This window comes from Ictalurus furcatus, chromosome 2 (genome assembly GCF_023375685.1).
Source record: "Ictalurus furcatus strain D&B chromosome 2, Billie_1.0, whole genome shotgun sequence".
Taxonomy (NCBI): domain Eukaryota; kingdom Metazoa; phylum Chordata; class Actinopteri; order Siluriformes; family Ictaluridae; genus Ictalurus; species Ictalurus furcatus.
This window is the reverse complement of record NC_071256.1, coordinates 8,228,083-8,248,655: the sequence shown is the minus strand read 5'-3', so window position 1 is coordinate 8,248,655 and position 20,573 is coordinate 8,228,083. Positions and strand designations below refer to the sequence as shown.

The following is a 20,573-nucleotide window of genomic DNA, read 5'->3' as shown; positions in this document are numbered from 1 at the left end:
ACCCAGGCAAGAAAGGTGCTACAATCCAGCAACCTCTAATCAGCAGTCTCTCATCACATAAAGTTGTGACCCAGATACCTCATACTCCTGCAGTACTTCCCACAACAAATGTTGAGTCACATGATCATAGGCCTCAAAATTCACAAAACATGAGCAAAACGGGATTAGCGTACTCCCCTGACCATTCATAAATTTGTGCAAGAGTAAAAAACTGGTTCCATGGCCTGGGTGGAACCAACATTGTTTCTCCTGAATCTTAAATTCACCTATCAGACTTGAGTCTCCTCTCCAGACCTGTCATAATCTTTTTCTAGGACATTAAGAAGCATAATTGTAACACACCATTCGGTATCCTTTAAAAAAAAAAAAATAGGTACCACAGTTTCTTTCAGTTTGCTAGCCCAAAGGCACTGCCCCGCATATCTCCATGCAACATGTTAATCATACAACTTCAACCCTGTCCAGCATGCCTTTAACAGCTCTAGCCAGATCTCATCCATCCCTATAGCCTCGCCTCCAAAACTGCCTCCTGAAGGCAGGGAATGCCCACTGGGTTATGGAGTTTCTCAAAGTTCCTTTCATTGCTTCCTTCCAACAATATCCCCAGTGGAGATCACCCCTTCTCCTCACTTGCTTAGCAAAGATTATGCCTGATCTTGTCTCCCCCTCCTGAGATGCAGAACATTTTTGGGACCACAAAAAAATCTTTTTGTGTGGCCTCTCCAAACTCTTCCCATGCCTCATCTTTTGCTTCTGTAGCTGCTTTTGTTGCAAATACTTTCTGCGGCCACTGAATATCTAAATGTAAAGCCCTTCATGGTTGTGCGACTAGAATTAGAGAACTGAGCAGAAAAGTTTAGTGCAAAGCTGTGATATAACTCACTGCTAGTACAGTATGCATCTACCTCATGATTAAACATAAAGAGAAATTAAAGACACGAGCCAGACTGGAATAATATTTATCACAAGCATCACATAGTCAGAATGTTTAAGTGACTTTTTGAGACCACAATCATTGTGCTACATTAAACTTTGTTAGAAGAGGATACTGATCATATAATCATATGCTCATGTGCTGATTTAATGGATAAAATGTAAATGTGCCTTTTTTGCAGATATACACGAGTATGCAGTGTGAAAAATACATAGATGCTAAGAAAGAGATGCATGCTAACTGGATGAGGTGAGGAATACACCACTTGCTTTCTCTCAGTGGGTGATTTTCATGATTAATTCGGTTAATTTGTAATTTTTCAAAATGTTCTTCCATTCCGCCGGCGGAATGGAAAACAACTTAACAAAACAGGTGAAAATTAATTTTTTTGGCTACTGATAAAAAGAGTTCATTGTACATGTTTCTTTCAATATATGAACTTTCATATATTCTAGACTCATTACACATAAAGTGAAATATTTCAAGCCTTTTTTTTGTTTTAATCTTGATGATTACGGCTTACAGCTCATGGAAATGGAAAAATCCAGTATTTCAAAATATAAGGAATTTATAATACAGAAATTTCGACCTTCTGAAAAGTGTGTTAATTTATGCACTCAATATTTGGTCGGGGCGCCTTTTGCACAAAGTACTGCATCAGTGCGGTGTGGCATGGAGGCAATCAGCCTGTGGCACTGCTGAGGTGTTATGGGACCCCTAGTTGATGGCGGCCTTCAGCTCATCTGTATTGTTGGGTCTGGTGTTTCTCATTTTCCTCTTGACAATACCCCGTAGATTCACTATGGGGTTCAGGTCAGGTGAATCAGCTGGCCAATCAAGCACAGTAATACCATGGTCAGCAAACCAGTTACTAGTAGTTTTGATACTGTGGGCAGGTGCCAAGTCCTGCTTGGAAAAGGAAATCAACATCTCCATAAAGTTTGTCAGCAGATGGAAGCATTAAGTGCTCTAAAATCTCCTGGTTGCATCGACTCTCGACTTGAGAAATCACGGTGGACCAACAGCAGCAGATAACATGGCACCCAAAATCATCACTGACTGTGGAAATTTCACACTGGACTTCAAGCAACTTGGATTCTGTGCCTCTCCACTCTTCCTCCAGACTCTGGAACCTTGATTTCCAAATGAAATTGAAAATTTACTTTCATCTGAAAATTGATTGTGGTTGTGTGTACTGAACCAGACTGAGAGATTAAAGGCTCAGGAAAACTTTGCAGGTGTTTTGAGTAAATTAGCTGATTAGAGCTTTTCTCAGGTCGACATTTCTCTATTAGAAATTCTTTATTCTAATATTTTGAGATACTGGATTTTTGATTTCCGTGAGCTGTAAACTGTAATCATCAAGATTAAAACAAAAAAAGGAAATATTTCACAGGATGAATCTAGAATATCTGAAAGTTCCACTTTTTGAATTAAATTACGGAAAATTTTTTTTCCCATTATTTATATATATATATATATATATATATATATATATATATATATATATATATATATATATATTTAGATGCATCTGTGTGTGTATACATATATATAATATGCATATTAAAATTTTTGGTAACACTTTAGCCCCATTTATAATTATTTATAAGCAAGTATTACTTGCTTAGTACACATTTATAACGGCACATAAAGACCTATAGTTCATTATAATAACAGTTATAGCTACATTTATATTATTGTTATAATTACTTGTAAGTGATACACTTATAAGTAAGGCTTTTCGTTACCAAGGTGTCACACGAGAAACATCTCATGATGGGTAAAAGCAAAGAGCTCTCTCAAGACCTTCGCAACCTTATTGTTGCAAAACATATTGATGGAAACGGATACAGACGTATTTCAAAACTTCTGAATCTTCCAGTAAACACCATTGGGGCCATTATCCGCAAGTGGAAGCAGCATCACTCCGTCATAAACTGGCCACGCACAGGACCTTCTTGCAAGATTTCTGACCGGGAAGTCAGAAGAATAGTCCAGAAACACTTGGAGGCAGCAGGTGCCATCGTCACAGAGAAAACAATAGGCAATGCACTCCACTGCTCACGCTCACCCCACAAGACTCCATTACTATTAAGAAAAGGCATGTCAAAGCTTGTTTAAAGTTTGATACAACTCATTTGGATAATCTTATGAAATACAGGGAGAGAGTAGTCTGGTCAGACGAGAGCAATTTGAACTTTTTCGCTGTCATACTACACACCATGTTTGGAGAAGAAATGGCACTGCACATCACTCTAAAAACACTATACCAACAGTGAAGTTTGGAGGTGGAAGCATCATGGTGTGGGGCTGTTTTTCATCGCATGGTTTTGGCAGACCTCATGTAATAGAAGGAAGCAATGAATGGAGCCCTTTACCAGGAGATTCTTGAGAAGAATATGACCTTCCAGCTAGGGCTGCACGATTATGGCCAAAATGATAATCCCGATTATTTTGATCAATATTGAGATCTCGATTATTTATCACGATTATTCATTGATTTTAGGGACAACATATTTTTATTGCACTTTCACATTTAAATAAACAGACTGCTGCTTTCACCTCCATGTTGTGCTACATTGCTGCTAATGTACAAATCTTTAACAGTGTTTATAGGAGGAGAGACTCAAGACAATTTCTTTTAGGAGCTCCTAATTACAAAAATTTAGGAGCACAGTTGAAGTTTAGGTGTTTTTTTTTGTTTGTTTGTTTTTTGTTTTTTTTTTTTTTTACATTTTTTCTTTTCCTTTTCTTTCTTTTTTTTTTTTTTAGAGATGGTAACTTTAATGTGCCACAATATAAGTAGACATGAGAAAACTTGAGCTGGGCAATTATGACAGAATTTAGGAACATACTGTGAGCCAAGACACATTAATTTACCTTCTGATAAACTAAATGTAATATTTTCAGTTAATTTTACAGACTGTATGCAAAAAACAACCATTAGCCTGTTCCACCTTGTAAACAAATACAATAAACCTCAATGTTCAATCTTTGAAGTCTGCTCCTTTTAAATATATTTAAAGCTACACTATTAGACATTTTCCACTGTCATGGTTCTGGGCTAGAGTCAGTTCTCGAACCGCTCTGTGTATATTGTGTATATATATATCTGAATAATTTCATATAGGATGTGATTGGGCGAGTTCATTTACCCATCAGATGCAAAGCGCTTTAGTTTAATGGTGTTCATTAGGGACGCACCGATCAGGATTTTTACAACTGAAACCGATCCAGATACCAATCTTTTTTTTTAAAGCTTTAATCAGGAGGTCTTTCATAAAGAGTTAAATGTAAGCACTCTGCTCATGGTCACTGTTAATTGAATTAAAATAATAGCAATGATAAATACTGTTGGTTAATTGATAAATAAACAAGCATAAAATATTTATTTTAAAATATCTTAAAAAATAAAGAGTAAAAGCAAACTAACACAAGCATGATCCATATTAGGAAAAAAGCTAATAGTTTTCTAAGGAAATAGCCTACTAAGATTAATGTTAAATTGATATTAAATGCAACCCATAGTAATTAAACATCATTTAATTTCTCATTTTATTTGTATTTTATGAATTTATTATATCTTTTTTAAAAATAAATAATTTATTTATAACTAAGCACATTTTCTGTCTTTACATTTTAGTAGTTTTATTTTTGTTTGTTTATCAGTTTTAGATCGGTTCCCCCAGTACAGTGTCCATGTCTGTTGATAATATTGTGTTTTTGGGGGATTAAATCAAAACATGGAAACTGGAGTTGACTTTTCTAGTGATATCTGGCAATCGTGAGTTTAAATGAAGTGAATTAGAGTTAGTGAAGAAGAGCGGCAGCGTACTGTATGTTTACAGACAGAACAGTTGCTACTCTTGATAATGATTGGTGAGGAATTATTTAATAAAGAAGTTTGAATTAAACCCACCTTGTAGCCTTAGCATTATTATTAATTACTTCCCGCGAAGCCGCTGTGTCTACACGAGCAGGTGCAAGTTCAGGCCATTTTGCGGGATCAATAAAAGATGGCGGTTTGTGAGATCAGAGAGTTGAGAGAAGCAGATGATGTTCAGTGTTACTCTTCATCATAATGACTTCTCTGCAGTATTTCCACACTTGTTCGGTTGACTGAGTAGATGAAAAGCAGTGTGAAAGTAACTGTTGCGCTGTGTAGATGCATTTTGCATATAGTTTTTATTACGATTGTATTATACAACTCCGAACAGGTCACTCGCACTGGTGCAAATAAATATTTATTCACAGTCGCACAAAGTACTTTTCAGTCATAAATGCGAGTGAAATGGTCGCACTGTAGAGCCCTGAGTTTATCTGCAAAGTTTTTTCCTGTTCGGCATGATAACGTTTAATGTCCCTGACAACCTCTGTAGTGTCATTTAGCAACATGTTAGTGTCATAATTTTCGAAGCGAAGCTAGCAGCTTGAGCGCTAAAATGCTAAGCCCGTTTCCGGGTTTTGATATTACAAAATGACATCCCTGCGCCGCTCTATGCTGATTGGCTGTAAGTGTAGGAAGCGCTTGATTTGATTTGCAGCGGAGTTTTCTATGAGTGGAGGACGAACTTTAAATGTCAATATCGCAGTCGATTATGTTCATGTAATCGTGGGCAGTCAAAATCGTAATCGCGATCGATATACGATTAATTGTGCAGCCCTACTTCCAGCAGGACAACCATCCAAAGCATACAGTAAAAGGAAACTCTCAATTGGTTTCAGAGAAAAAAAATGTGTGTAATTTCATGTGAATAGCCTCAATGGAAATATATTTACTGAAAAAATGAAGTGAGCAGCAGCGAAATCGAGTCTACTCCACCTACAAGGAGGAGGTTCAACATCTGGTGGAGTGGTAAACTTATAATAATATGGACCTTAACATCACAAAAACTAAAGAGATGATAATAGACTTTAGAAGATCCAGATGCACTGAGTTTCCAGTTCCTGGGAGTTTACATCTCAGCAGACCTTACATGGCCAGTTAACATCTTTCACCAGGTGAAGAGGACCCAGCAAAGACTTTACTTCCTTAGGAAGTTAGCAGTCCCACCTCCCACAATAGCTGCTGATTAGTTTCTACCGTGCCACCATTTAGAGCCATTTATTGACTTACTGTTGTACTGAGTGGTATGGCAGCTGCACTGCAGAAAACAGGAGCGATCTACAATGTGTGGTGAAAGTAGCACAGCAAATAATTGGGACCCCACTCATATCCCTGACAGACATATACACTGGCTGACTTAAAAAGAAAGCCAGTTGTTTTACAAAAGACCCAACTCACCCTGGACCAGTTCTCTCATCTCCCCTCTCAGAGAAGATAGAGAACAATTAAAACCAACACAAACAGGTTAAAGAACACTTATACCCCAGATCTGTAAACTCTATCACCCCCCCCCCACTCACCCCCTTGATTGAAAGAGAGCTGCTGAAAAAGAGACCATCCTACATGCACTAGTCACTTTTGTATTTATTATTTTGCTAGTAGGTTTTTTTAGGGCTATTTTTAGTGTTTTCAGGTTGTATTTATTATTGTATTTATTATTTTTGAGGAGCTGCTTAACTAATTTTTGTTGTTTTTTGACAATGACAATAAAGATCAATCAATCAGTCATCTACATTTTCTAAAGTCCATTTTAATAAATAAAAAACTTTATAAATAAGTTACTTCATTTTTTAATTGCATTATGTAAGAACAATATGGGTATTTTTTTTTCTTTGTTCCCCTTTCTGCCATTTTACCTCTTTTTAACTCTTAGGTATGTGAATTGTGCTCATAGTGATGGCGAGCAAAATCTTGTGGTGTTTCATTATCGAGGGGGGATTCTGTACCGTTGCTGTCGACCCATTAATCCAGGACAGGAGCTCTTGGTGTGGTATGAAGAGAAATATGCCAGTGATGTAGGCCCTACATTTTCCCACCTCTGGAATATAAAGTGCTCTCCCAATGGTAAGGTCCATACCTAGTGATTGTGCAACATTTATTTGGTCTTAAAACTAATTTTATGATTAAAATCGCCAGTAAAGCTAAAATCTCAATTGCGTTAGATTCTTGTAACATATTTGATTCTTTCTTCTTGAACTGAGTTGAGATCAAACAAGCTGTGTGCTTCAAGGTTTTACTCAAAAGGAACACAGAATTACTGAACTAGAATTAATTTAATATATTTCTGTAAAGCTGCTTTGGGACAATGTCTATTGTTAAAAGCGCTATACAAATAAAACTGAATTGAATTGAATTTCCTTTTTCATTCCTGTTGACTGCAAGAGGTGATGCAAAGCACACTGGATGCTTCTACGCCTATTAAAAAGGTCAGAACTTTACACTGATGCAGTGAAATGACTGATGTGTATAGTAATACAATACCCTTCTAACACAGGGGGCAGCTTCTTTGTAGTTTTATTATTTACACTAAGGGGTAACACAATACCACTATCTGTATCTGTTTTGCGCTGTATTTGTATTCATGTCTATACCACTGTGCCCTGGAAACAATGAAAAAATAGAAAATTAAGTCATTGTTCATTCACAAAACATCACAACAAATAGCAATTTGAACATAACTTTTTATTTAACTCTTGAACCAGATGCCATTGGACCTTTCTGGCATGCTTCTTGTCTTATAATTTATGTGACTAAGTAAGCAAACTCTGTTTCAAAACACCAATGGCTTTCCCAAATCAGGGAACTGTTTATAGTGTACATCAGTAGCCATGTAATAAAGCAATAAGACATTAGATTGCATGATTTAAGGTGGTAGAGATAATCTGCCATCATGATTTGTGCCCCTTGACTGTGGACCACCATGAATTCGAAGAGGAAGAGTGATCTGTGTCTTGGCGTACTTCATGCAGTGGAGCCATTGGAGTGGGGCGTGATTGGAACAAAGGGTAAAGGGGCACTCCAATTGGTAGTACCGAAGTTTGAGGACTTGATGGCCAAAGACTACAGCTCTATTATGCTATACTTGGTCTCCCTTACTGAGAGCTCCTCCATCACTTTGGCCCCCAGCGCTCTGTCTGATGCGTCAGTCTACAAAACAAAAGGTAGAGAAAAGTCAGGAGGATACAACACTAGGCCCCCAGATAAAACCACTTTTACCTGGCAAAAAGCCAACTCACATGTCTTCACTGGACCAGATCAGGCACTCTCTTTTCAATGAGGTCAGTCAACATTTACATTTATGGCATTTGGTAGACGTCCTTATCCAGATTGACTTACATTTTCTCATTTATACAACTGAGCAGTTGAGGGTTTAGGGCCTTACTCAAGGGCCCAGCAGAGGCAGCTTGGTGGTGCTGCAATTTGAACTTGCAACCTTCCGATGAGTAGTCCAGCGTCTAGTCCAGCATCTAGTAGTCCAGCGTCTAGTAGTCCACAGAGCTACCACCAGCAGACTTCTGATGTCCGAAAAATTAGGCACAAACCTATGATATAGCCAGCCAGCCACAGGAACTGCCTCGCTCCCTTTTTGGTCTTTGGACTTGTTCAGGCCAGAATAGTTGCTGTCTTAGCAATTTGGGGATGCACCTGCCCAAGGCTCAAGTGGAAGCCCAGTTATTGGACTCTGACCCGTCCATTTGCACACTTCTTTGGATTTACTGAGAGTTCCACCCATCTTAAGGATCTGTCTTGTAAATGCTGCTGCCAGTCATTACTGTAAATGATCATATTATCTAAATAAGCAGGGGCATATGCATTGTGCGAGCAGAGTATTCTGCCTATCAAATGTTGAAATGTCACTGGGGTTCCAAACAAACAAAACAAAAGGGTGACAAATTGGTGTAACCCAAATGGAGTAGAAAAGGCGTTTTTTTTTCTGGAGTCAAGGGAATTTGCCAGTACCGTTTGCATTTTATGCTGTGCTTCACAGTACAGTTATGTGTCCGTGTGAATATCAAGCTGCTGAGCATGCAGCCCTGGGGTGTGCAGGTGCTCAGTGTGATGGTGCTAGAGGTGTTGCATCTGATCCAAACAGTCTGTGGACTGACTGGGTCAGGACGTCCGGAATCTGATTTCAGAAGGAGGGATTGAAGCCCATCAGGTTCAGCTCGGTGACCAGTTTCTGTGGGATTATTGTAGTGAATGCCAAGTTGTCAATAAATGGCATTTTGACATGTTCCTTTTCATCAAAGTGAGACAGGGCAGTGTATAAGATAGATATAGCATAATCAGTAAACTGGTTTCAGCAAAATGTTAATGGTTAAGTAGAGTTGAAAGTAATGCTTGGTGATGACCTATTACCATCTTCTCAAAGCACTTCATGATGACTGAAGTGAGAGCTATGGGACAGTAGTCATTCAAGCATGTCACAGTACATTTCTTTGACACAGGTATGATGGTTGTTAGTCTGAAGCAACTGGGAATGATCACCTGCCTTTAGAGAGCTCTCTGAAGATATCTGTGAGGACATCAGTCACATATTCAGGGCATACTGAGTGTTCTGAGCACTTCTTCCAGTATATTGTCAGGTCCGACAGCTTTGTGTGGATTTACCTTCTCCTTAAATGCACTGTGAACATACAGACACACAGACACACTGGTTGCCCAGTGGATAGGGTAGTTTACCTCACAGGAATGTCCTTATGTTATGCTGAATGTATGTGTTATGGCTGATGGTTTGAATGGCCAACATTTATCCCTGGTGCTTTTGAAAGTGGTCATGAACCTTTGGAGGGTATTTTTCGCTCTGACTGCCTGTGACAGATTCTGTCCTGAGTGCTGCCATATCACCTAATCTGATGGCACCACCACAAGCTCTATGCAAAGACCACATCTTGCCCGTTAGCCATGGTTTCTAGTTGACTCTTACAATGTTTCTGTTGGACACAGGATGACGTTATCTATACAGTTGCTAATTTAGCTAATAACAGATGATTAGTACTCTTTCAAGTTGTTGATATTGCAATAGGTAGCTACTTCTTTGGAACAATTTGTACAGTCAAAGCAGTTCTATAGAGCTAAAGTGGCATCCTTTGGCCATATTCTTTGCTGTTAAGCAACTGGCTTAGTGTATTTCAGTAGTGGTCTGGATTTATATAATGGATACATTGTATGAGTAGGCAAGGTGTGGTGGGTTTCAGTCAGTTACGCTTTGATATGTTTGTGTACACTACTTGTGCCTCTGATTACAAACTTTATATTTTGGTTGAAGAATAGCTGTGGGAGAGCAGGGTGCAAGTTGGAGGCAAATTATCATGATGTAGATATCATAATTTCCAATAGCCGCCCCTCAATATGCTTGCATAGTGACTAATATTAAAGGATAAAAGAAAGTCAAGGCCAGATAAAGGTTGGAGAGGAATAAGATGAGTGAATGGTCTAATGTAAATTTATTTATTTATTTATTTATTTTTTAAAACCATTTAACCATACCTCAGCACTGAGAAACTGTCCATCGGAATTTGGAGTGAGCTATAGGGCACATAGGCCACACATTCTGGGTTGTTGAGGGTCCATTTCAAGCACCACTGTTATTGGATTATCAGTGACTTCTTTTCAAATATGCCACAGTGGTCTGCAAGAACCATTCCTGCCACAGCCTCCATTTCAACATGTTAGAATTTGCATATTCTACTTGGGGTAGTGATGCATCCCAGTGCCCCATGAGCAAAATATTGGTGATATTATCTGGAGTGATAAGACCCAGATTCAGGAAATCTGCTAATACATAACCCAAAGTTCTAACATACTTTCAATCTCAGTAAGTACTTGTTCTCAACAATTCCTCATTCACTGACTGGTTGCCTAGGATGGCAACCATGATGCTGCTTTGTTGGATCTGATTTTCTTTTCCCATATTCCACCGAAACGAGAAGTGTTAGGAGGGTTAAAATGAAAGCTTATTTACTGATTAGCCAGCTGTGCCTTCAAAGTATGGCTGAAGGCTTCAAAAGATTCAGTCAGTTCTTTGACTTTGATATTTGAAGTCTCCTTTGAAATTTGTTCCTTGATCGTACCAAAGATTGTAAGAAAGCCCCCTTTTGGCAATGAATCTTTGAAGTGCCATTAAAAAACTGTCTGTATCAAAACTATTAAGCAAGTCAATGTGAATATGTCATGTGATTTGACACTTGAAAAAATACCACACATTTTCTTGATTTTATAGCAATCCATTCCAGTGTACCAGAAAGGAGGTTGCCATATTTGTAGGCAAGAAGGACTTGCCATTTGGGGCATAATCTTCTGCTCTCCATTGCCTGCACTGCATACAAGACCACGGGTGTTTGTGCATAGCTTCCACATACAATGCTGTGAAAAAAATATTTGCCCCATCCTGATTTCTTTTGTTTTTGTGTATATCTCATACCAAATTGTTTCAGAAGTTAAAACAAAATCTAAGATAAAACAGAGGCAACCTGAGTAAACACAAAATACAGTTTTTAGATTATAATGTTATTTATTGAAGCAAAAAAGTTATCCAATACCAACTGGGCCTGTGTGAAAATGTTTGCTCCAATAGTTATTGATTCCCCAAATCTATGAAACTGCATTTATAATGGGGTTCAGCTGGACTAGACGCAACCAGGCCTGATTACTGCAAACCCTGTTCGATCAAATAAACACTTAAATTTAACTTTAACAGCATGAAGTTAGTTAAAAGGTCTTACCCAGTTACACACTATGCCAAAACTGAAAGAAACTCCAGAAATGATGAGGAAGAAAGTGATTGAAATATATCATAATATATTATGATGTATTATACATATAATACATAGTAAAGGCCACTGATCATGACTCCACTATCAGAAAAACACTGGGCAAAAATGGTATCCATGGAAGAGTGGCGAGGTGAAAACCACTGCTAACCTAGAAGAACTTTAAGGCTCATCTGAATTTTGCCAAAACACACCTTGATGATCCTCAAACCTTTTGGGAGAATGTTCTGTAGATTGATGAGTCGAAAGTGGAACTGTTTGGATGATAGTGGTCCTGTTACATACATAGAATTCCACAAAAAAGAACATGGTTTGATGGTGTGGGGATGCTTTGCTGCTTCGGGGCCTGGGCAGCTTACAATACTTGAGGGGAAACATGAATTCTGCTCCCTATCAGAAAATCCTAAAGGAGAATGTCCGGTCTTCAGTCTGTAAGTTGAAACTTACAAAATATTGACACTTTGGGCCCAATTTGGACATTTTCACTTAGGGGTGTACTCACTTTTGTTGCCAGCGGTTTAGACATTAATGGCTATGTGTTGAGTTATTTTGAGGGGACAGCAAATTTACACTTTTATACAAGCTGTACACTCACTACTTTACATTGTAGCAAAGTGTCCTTTCTTCAGTGTTGTCACATGAAAAGATATAATCAAATATTTACAAAAATATGAGGGGTGTACTCACTTTTGTGAGATACTGTATATAGTTGAAAGAACAATATGAATCACAATTTAAGTTCTTGGCACCAGAATTTGGACCCTGCACTGGCTGATTTCCTCTCTTCTGGGCCAAGGAAGAACAACATTGTTCAGTGAAAGCTTCTTCGTTTAATGATACAGAAAGCATAGTATATATACAGTGGGGGAAATAAGTATTGCACGCTTCAACATTTTTTTCAGTAAGTATATTTTCAATGAGGTTATTCGCATGAAATTTTCACCAGACTTTGGTATTAAATCAAGAAATCCAGAAATATAAAGAATTCACAACATTAAAGTCCATAAATTAAGTTACGTGTAATAAAGAGGAATGACGGAGGAAAAAAGTATTGAACACGCTAACTGAAATTTATTTAGTATTTTACTTAGTGGAGAAGCCTTTGTTTGCAATGACAGCTTCAAGACGCTTCCTGTATGAAGAAATTAATTGGCCACAGTATTCAGGTGTGATTTTGACCCATTCTTCTAAACGTATTGTCTTTAAAACTTATTCAATTGGATTCAAGTCAGGTGATTGACTGGGCCATTCTAACACCTTGATTTTTTTTTCTCTGAAACCAATTGAGAGTTTCCTTTGCTGTATGCTTTGGATTATGTCCTGCTGGAAGGTCCACCCACATCTCATCTTCATCATCCTGGTGGATGGCAGCAGATTCTTCTGAAGAATCTCCAGGTAAAGGGCTCCATTCATCGTTCCGTCTATTATATGAAGTCTGCCAGTACCATGCGATGGAAAAACAGCCCCACAACATGATGCTTCCACCTCCAAACTTCACTGTTGGTATAGTGTTTTTAGGATGATGTGCAGTGCCATTTCTTCTCCAAACATGGTGTATAGTATGACAGCCAAAAAGTTAAATTTTGCTCTTGTCTGACCAGACTACACTCTCCCAGTATTTCATAGGCTTGTCTGAATGAGTTGTAGCAAACTTTAAACAAGCTTCGACATGCCTTTTCTTTAGTAATGGAGTCTTGCGGGGTGACCGTGAGCAGTGGAGTGCATTGCCTATTGTTTTTTCTATGACGATGGTACCTGCTGCCTCCAAGTGTTTCTGGAGCTCTTTCTGAGTGGTCCTTGGCTCTTGGGCTACTCTTCTGACTATTCTTCTGACTTCCCGGTCAGAAATCTTGCGAGGAGCTCCTGTGCGTGGCCGGTTTATGACGGAGTGAAGTTGCTTCCACTTGCGGATAATGGCCCCAATGGTGTTTACTGGAAGATTCAGAAGTTTTGAAATATGTCAGTATCCGATTCCATCAATATATTTTGCAACAATAAGGTTGCGAAGGCCTTGAGAGCGCTCTTTGCTTTAACCCATCATGAGATGTTTCTTGTGTGACACCTTGGTAACGAAAAGCCTTTTTATAGACCATCAGTTTACTAACCCAGCTAATATTAATTTGCACAGATAGGAGATATAATTACTTACGAATTTCAACTGGTTCCTTGCCTTACCTTGCCTTGGAAAACTGCTTTTTCTTAGTGTGTTCAATACTTTTTTCCTGTGACATTCCACTTTATTACACATAACTTTATTTATGGATTTTAATGTTGTGAATTCTTTATATTTCTGGATTTCTTGAGTTGGTACTGATGCCTGGTGAAAATTTCATGTGAATAGGCTCATTGGAAATATATTTACTGAAAAAAATGTTGCCAATACTTATTTCCCCATCTGTACACACAGAAATATTGATAAAGAATGATAAATGATAAATGTCAATTGGAACAAGTCCCAGATAAAATCAAAACATCTATTACGTATGTTCAAGTGACATAAGAACTACAAGACATTTAGTCTACCAGATAATAAGAGAAGAACCGAGAGAGAAAGAGAGCGAGTGAGGACGAAAGGTGGGGTGATTTAGGAATGCTAAAGTCAACGCATTCCATGAACACAAAACAATTTGGTTCCGGTACATCATGATACAAACTAGAGACCTTCAGAATTGAGACAGAGATCATGCCTGAAACTTATCAATTGCACTCTTTGGTCCTTAAAAGGATCTGCGTATGCTCTCTGTAGACTCTACAGAGCACAAGAAAAAAATGTGTGTGTGTATTTCTAATACGAAACAGAGCTATATGTCTATGTGTTAAATGAGATGAGAAGAGGCTCCCCTAAGTTGCTGCTTGATTTGATTATTGTCTCGTATCACTGGACAGCGCTTGATGCAGATGGGGTGAAACCACTGGGATTGTGAATCTGTGAAGACAGCAGTACGTGTAATGGCCACCACACGTGTAGGATGACCAAAGGCTGCTTCCCCAACCTTTTGTGGGTTCAGACTTTTGATAACTGTGTCACTTGGGAGGAAAGAGTGGGCAAAGGGAGAGAAACAAACATCACCATGTATACTGTTCAATTTTTCAATGAGAGACTGAGTGTAGTGGCCGACAATCATGTCCAGATCACCTGTAAAGCAAACACCTGGGTTATCCTTAGTTCATGGAGTGGGAAATGGTCTGCCCATAATAATCTTAAAAGGAGACAATTTAGTTTTCTGATTAGGAATCATGCGAAGTTCGCATAGGATGGCAGGTAATAAATCGACCCAATTACTTGAGGGGTTCTCTAAGACAGTGTTTTTCAACCTTTTTTGAGCCACGGCAAATTTTTTACATTGGAAAAATCTTGCGGCACACCACCAACCAAAAATGTTACAAAATGACACTCTGTAGCCTAATACAGTATATATAATTACAATATAGTTTCTCAATTTATTCATACTCACTCAGTGTGAAACCTGGGCCTGTTTAGATGAACACAAAGCCGATATCCTGGCAGGAATTGAAGAAAGACACACATGAAGCTCTTCTCCAAGAGCTCTCAGTCTCACTCTGTTTTTAGTTTTTATAGCAGTTAGGCTTGAAAAGCTCAGCTCACACAGATATGTTGTGGAAAATGGGAGCAATGTCAAAACAGCTTTGTTGGCCAGAATGGGGAACTCCTTGGCAGCAGTCAACCAAAAACTGTCCAAAGGAAGATCAGCAAATTTTAGCTTTAAACCATGATCTTGTTTCAGTTCAGTTAGTTCCTCCTGCTCCTGTAGAGTCATGTCCTTTCTAACAACTTATGCTGAGCTGTATGGGTCCCTAACCCAGTCAAGGCTGTTACAACCCGCTATCTTGGGACGAGAAGTTTTTTTTGTGCTGTGACATTTTGTGTGTAGGTCCGAACTCCCTCCCAGACTCTCCAGCCTGCCCTAGCCGGCAATTAGCTACTTGCTGCCACCCGGACGAATATTACATTACTCTGCCAGTCACTATATTACAGCACCGACACTCGACGATGGCATGTTATTTGCAGATAATAATTAATAAATGTTGATAAAAAAAAAAGAATTTTAAGACTAATTAAGTGAAATTGGATTTCTCACGGCACACCTGACGATCTCTCACGGCACACTAGTGTGTCGCGGCACAGTGGTTGAAAATCACTGCTCTAAGAGCCCCTTAGTAAGGTGTTCCTTAATGGTGCAGTTTTTTTCTTTCCACAATCCCTGAACTCTAGGGATGATATGGAATATGAAAGTGTTTAGGTACTTGCACAGTTTATGTGTTACCTTGGAAACAAAAGGTGTCCCATTGTCACTTTCAATAGTTTGGGGGACACCGTACTGTGGAATTACATCTTTTGTGAGAATTTTAACAATGGTATTGGAATTTTCCTTTGAGCATGGAAAGGCTTCTACCAATTTAGAGAATTTATCTACAATAACTAGAAGATATTTGAGACATCTGATAGCTGGCATGTGTGTGAAGTCAATTTGTATTGCCTGAAAAGGACCACTAGGTGGTGGTAATGCATCATGTTTGGTGGTTTTCCCTTGTATATTTACTCTTGTGCATGCTAAACATGCATCAAGGAGTAATTTAACAGTTTTGTGCATGTCTAGAATACAAAACCTCAATGTTATAGCAGAGATCACCCCTCTTCGTGCGACATGAGAAACACCGTGAAAATGGCGCACTAGGAACGGAAGGACAGAAGACAGGAGAGCATATTAAACCTTCATTGGGCGATGTGGAACAACCTTCCGAGGACCAAAACGTGAGGTCGTGTTTGTATTAATGGTGCAGCGGCATTGATCGGTGGATCGGTGCTAGAACGCGCTTCAGCTCCTTCTGGCTCTGAGCCAGAGCTCGGCTTATCCACTATTTGCTGTTTGCTCAATAAATGTGGTAGATTTTGTTATCTTTTTCTTTTTTTTTCTACAGCCACTGATTTAGTGTGATTTTAGACTGACCATTTCCACCCATAGTTATAGCTTGTAATTTAATAGTCACAGTTTATAATTTAATAATCACAAGAGGATATCAGACAGTGTTGGTTATAATGTTCAATCAGATAAGGGATACCAGATGATTTGCCGAATCCTGTGGTAACCTGCACCAGCGGAAACACCATGGACTAAAACAGAATTTGTTGAATCACGTATGCACAGCGTCTCTAAGACACTGTGTTCACTGAAGCACCGTGAGCCAAAATGTGATATTTCAACCAATACTTCAAGATTTATCCAGATATCTACATGGAGGTAGAAAGAATCAAAATCATTCACTTACCTCTGTCCAATTCAATTAAATTTTATTTGTATAGCGCTTTTAACAATGGACATTGTCAAAGCAGCTTTACAGAATGTAGGGAATTTAGCCAACGGGGGACAGAGCACAGACGCACAGTTCTCTCTCGTGGAGAAATCTTTATTCACAAAAGGGTCGTGAGAGGGTGTGAGTGTGCGTGTGTGTCGAAGTGGGGGTGTGAGGTGAAGTGTTTCGTCGCTGCAGGGTTACCTAGGGCATGTTGGGGGTTTCCCCCGAGTATCGGGGATAACGTCTTGCCGTCAGGAGAAGCTGCGGGTGCAGCAAGGGGGCGGAGTCTTCGCTCGCGTCGGGATTGTCTGTAAAACACACAGCAAAGGTTATCGCATGCACACTGAAAGCCTCCTCTCCCTTGCGAGCGGAGTATCGCCGCTTTTATACTCTCCCGTCGTCTGCTGGATGGTGCCACCTGCCATTCAGCAGCCGAGTATGTGTTGGCGGCCCCACCCCGCCGCCACACATTCTCCGGCTGTCCAAAACATTGGTGGTGCTGAAGCGGCAGTCGCAGGAGGAGTGATCTTTGTTTCTTGTGCGTTGGCCGCGGGCCTGTCACCACAGTACCCCCCCAGCTCCGAGCCTACTGCCGTCATATGTCGGGCTCACAGGGCGTTCCGTCGTGAGAGGCCATCTGCATTCCCATGTTGGGTCCCTGCCCGGTGCTGGACCTGGAAAGAGAAATCCTGTAGGGAAAGGAACCATCGAGTTACCTGGGCGTTAGTGTCCTTGGCCTTGGCCATCCACTGGAGTGGGGCGTGGTCTGTCACCAGGACGAAGTGCCGCCCGGCCAAGTAGTTCCGTAGCTCCTCGATGGCCCACTTTATTGCTAGGGCCTCTCTCTCCACAGCCGCATACCTCCTCTCAACTGGGGACAACTTTGTGGTTTATGTGGTACGTTTTTGTGTCTGCTCGCTTACCGGGCTGCTGCAGGCGATAGTTCATGGCACCTCTTCTCTCGAGGACTGTATATGGGCCCTGCCACCGAGCTAGGAATTTGCAGGAGCTGCTGGGTACTAGCAGGAGTACCCGATCGTCAGGTTGGAACTGGCAGGGTTGTGCTGGACGGTTGTACACTCGTTTCTTGTTCTCCTGGATATGTCTCTCATATGTTCCTGGACGATCGGCGCCACTCGATCGATCTTCTCCTGCATCTCCTGTACATACTCGATGACCGAGCAGAACGGGGAAGGTTGTTCTTCCCATGCTTCCCGTGCCACATCCAGCAGTCCACGAGGTCACTGTCTGAAGAGGAGCTCGAAGGGTGTGAAGCCCGTGGATGCCTAGGGGCACTCTCGGACGGCGAAGAGGACGTACGGCAGGAGGAGGTCCCAGTTCTTCCTTGCCTCATCTACCACCCGACGTAACATTTGCTTTAAGGTCTGGTTGAACCGTTCGACCAGCCCATCTGTTTGTGGGTGGTAGACAGATGCCTTTAGGTGTTTCACCTGCAACAGCCAACACAAATCAGACATAAGCTTTGACACAAACGTACCTTGGTTGGTTAGGATGTCTTTTGGGATCCCCACATGGCTAAACAGGAGCACCAGTTCTTTAGCAATGTTCCGGGAGGTGGTTTTACACAGTGTTACCGCCTTGGGGTACCTGGTGGGGTAGTCCACGATTACCAATATATACTTGTGACCTCGGGTGGATTTTGGGAGTGGCCCGACGAGGTCCATGCCGATCCTCTCAAAGGGGACACCTATGATGGGAAGTGGGATGAGGGGCACCGGTGGGGGCTTCCCTGGGGCCATGCGTTGGCACTGGGGGCATTGTTGGCAGAAGCCCCGGACCTCTGTGTCCATGCCTGGCCAGATAAAGCGGTCCTTCAGCTTCTCCAGGGTGTTTCTTGCCCCCAGGTGGCCCTCGAGCAGATGGGCATGGGCCAGGTGCATCAGTGCCTGCGTTCTGGCTTTGGGGATGACCAAGAGGTGCACGGTTTCCCCTCTGCGGTTGGTCCGGTGGTACAGTAAGCCTCCTTTGACCAGAAAGTAGGAGGGGAGTCTCTGGTTCGGGCTCTGGTCGACCCCCTCGATCTGGCACACCTGGGCCCAATAATACTTCAGGCAGCTGTCCTCTTTCTGCTCTCGGCCGAAGCTCCCCTGCCGGTTTACCTGCTGGAACACAGACGAGAGTGGGTTAGAGTGTGTGTGCAGCTTACCTTCTGTCCCGGGGTCCTCCTCACCTCGGGCCATGTAGGCCTGCCGCACTCGTGCTTCCTTCGCTCGCTGTGGTGGTTTCGGCAGGTCCAGCATGGGGAGGACACACCCAGCTGGCCAGGTTTTCTGGGTCTTCTTTGGTGTCCCCTGGTCCGGCTCGGTTGGTCTGGGGTCATCCTCGGATGTCCCGTAGTCTGGGCGGCCTTGGTGGTGCTGTCCCTCTTCGCTGAGCGCCAGGGTGGTAAGGGTGTGTTCCAGGGCGGTCAGTAGTTCCCTGGGTGTCCCGGGGGCTTGCATTCCCATGGCCTGGCGTTCTGTGGGGGGCAAAGTCCTCAGGAACCAGTCCACAGCCACCCTCTCTACAACCTCGGTGGCAGAGTGCAGGTCTGGCTGGAGCCACCTCTTGATGAGGCGCAGAAGGGTGTCTATCTGTCCACGTCGCTTGGATCCCGGCCTGTAGCACCACCGGAGGGGGTTCCGCCCACACCATGCCAGGATCTCTCTCCTTACTGCTTCGTAGTCTCCTGCGTCCTCCGGAGTGAGGGCATAATATTCTGTGCACGCCTCTCCGGAGAGCAGCGGGCCAAGGATGCGCGGCCACTCCCCGATACCCCAGTTCTCCCGGTGAGCAACCCATTCGAAGGCTTCCAGGTAGGCCTCGATGTCGTCCTCTGGGGTCAAGTAGGGAAGCAGGTCCTGGGCTTCGCGGCTGGGATCAGGTTGAGGAGGGGTGGCCACAGAGGTCATGGCTTTCAGGGTCAGAAGCTCCCGGGTTGCGACCTGTAGGCTCTGGGCGAGTTGCTGTGTTATTGTCTGTTGCTGGAGGCTGGCCTCCATTAGTTGCTGCAGCAGGGAATCCATCTATTGAATTTTTAATTTTTTTTTTATAAGGGTGGGTCTGTGCTCATGCCTGCATCCTCCACCAGTGTAGGGAATTTAGCCAGCAGGGGACAGAGCACAGACGCACAGGAGGCCAGTTCAGTGTCTCTTGTGAAGAAATCTTTATTCACAAACGGGTCGTGAGAGGTTGTGAGTGTGCGTGTGTGTCAAAGTGGGGGTGAAGCGTTTCGTCACTGCGGGGTTGCCTAGGGCGTGCTGGGGGTTTCCCGAGTATCGGGGATCCCGTCTTGCCGTCAGGAGAAGCCGCGGGTGCAGCAAGGGGGCGGAGTCTTTGCTCACGTCGGGATCGTCTGTAAAACAGACAGCAAAGGTACGATGCGATAGCATGTACACTGAAAGACTCCTCTCCCTTGCGAGCGGAGTATCGCCCCTTTTATACTCTCCCGTCGTCTGCTGGATGGTGGAATTTTTCCATGCCACCCGCCATTCAGCAGCCGTGTATGTGTCGGCGGCCCCGCCCCGCCGCCACGCGTTCTCCGGTTATCCAAAACATTGGTGGTGCTGAAACGGAGCTGTCGCTTCAGCACCACAGCGGCAGTCGCAGGAGGAGCGATCTTTGTTTCTTGTGCGTCGGCTGCGGGCCTGTCGCCACAAGA

The 20,573-nt window shown here is 42.0% G+C and overlaps 1 protein-coding gene across 1 annotated transcript in view; it reads left to right on the top strand.

Annotated features, from left to right (window-relative positions):
• Positions 1-20,573, top strand: part of LOC128620976 (histone-lysine N-methyltransferase PRDM7-like) — a 31,778-nt gene that overhangs the window by 7,892 nt on the left and 3,313 nt on the right. The window contains exons 5-7 of the mRNA XM_053646392.1: positions 1,116-1,183; positions 6,697-6,887; positions 7,206-7,249. Coding sequence (XP_053502367.1) covers positions 1,116-1,183; positions 6,697-6,887; positions 7,206-7,249 — 303 coding nt within the window. The remainder of the gene's footprint in view (positions 1-1,115; positions 1,184-6,696; positions 6,888-7,205; positions 7,250-20,573) is intronic.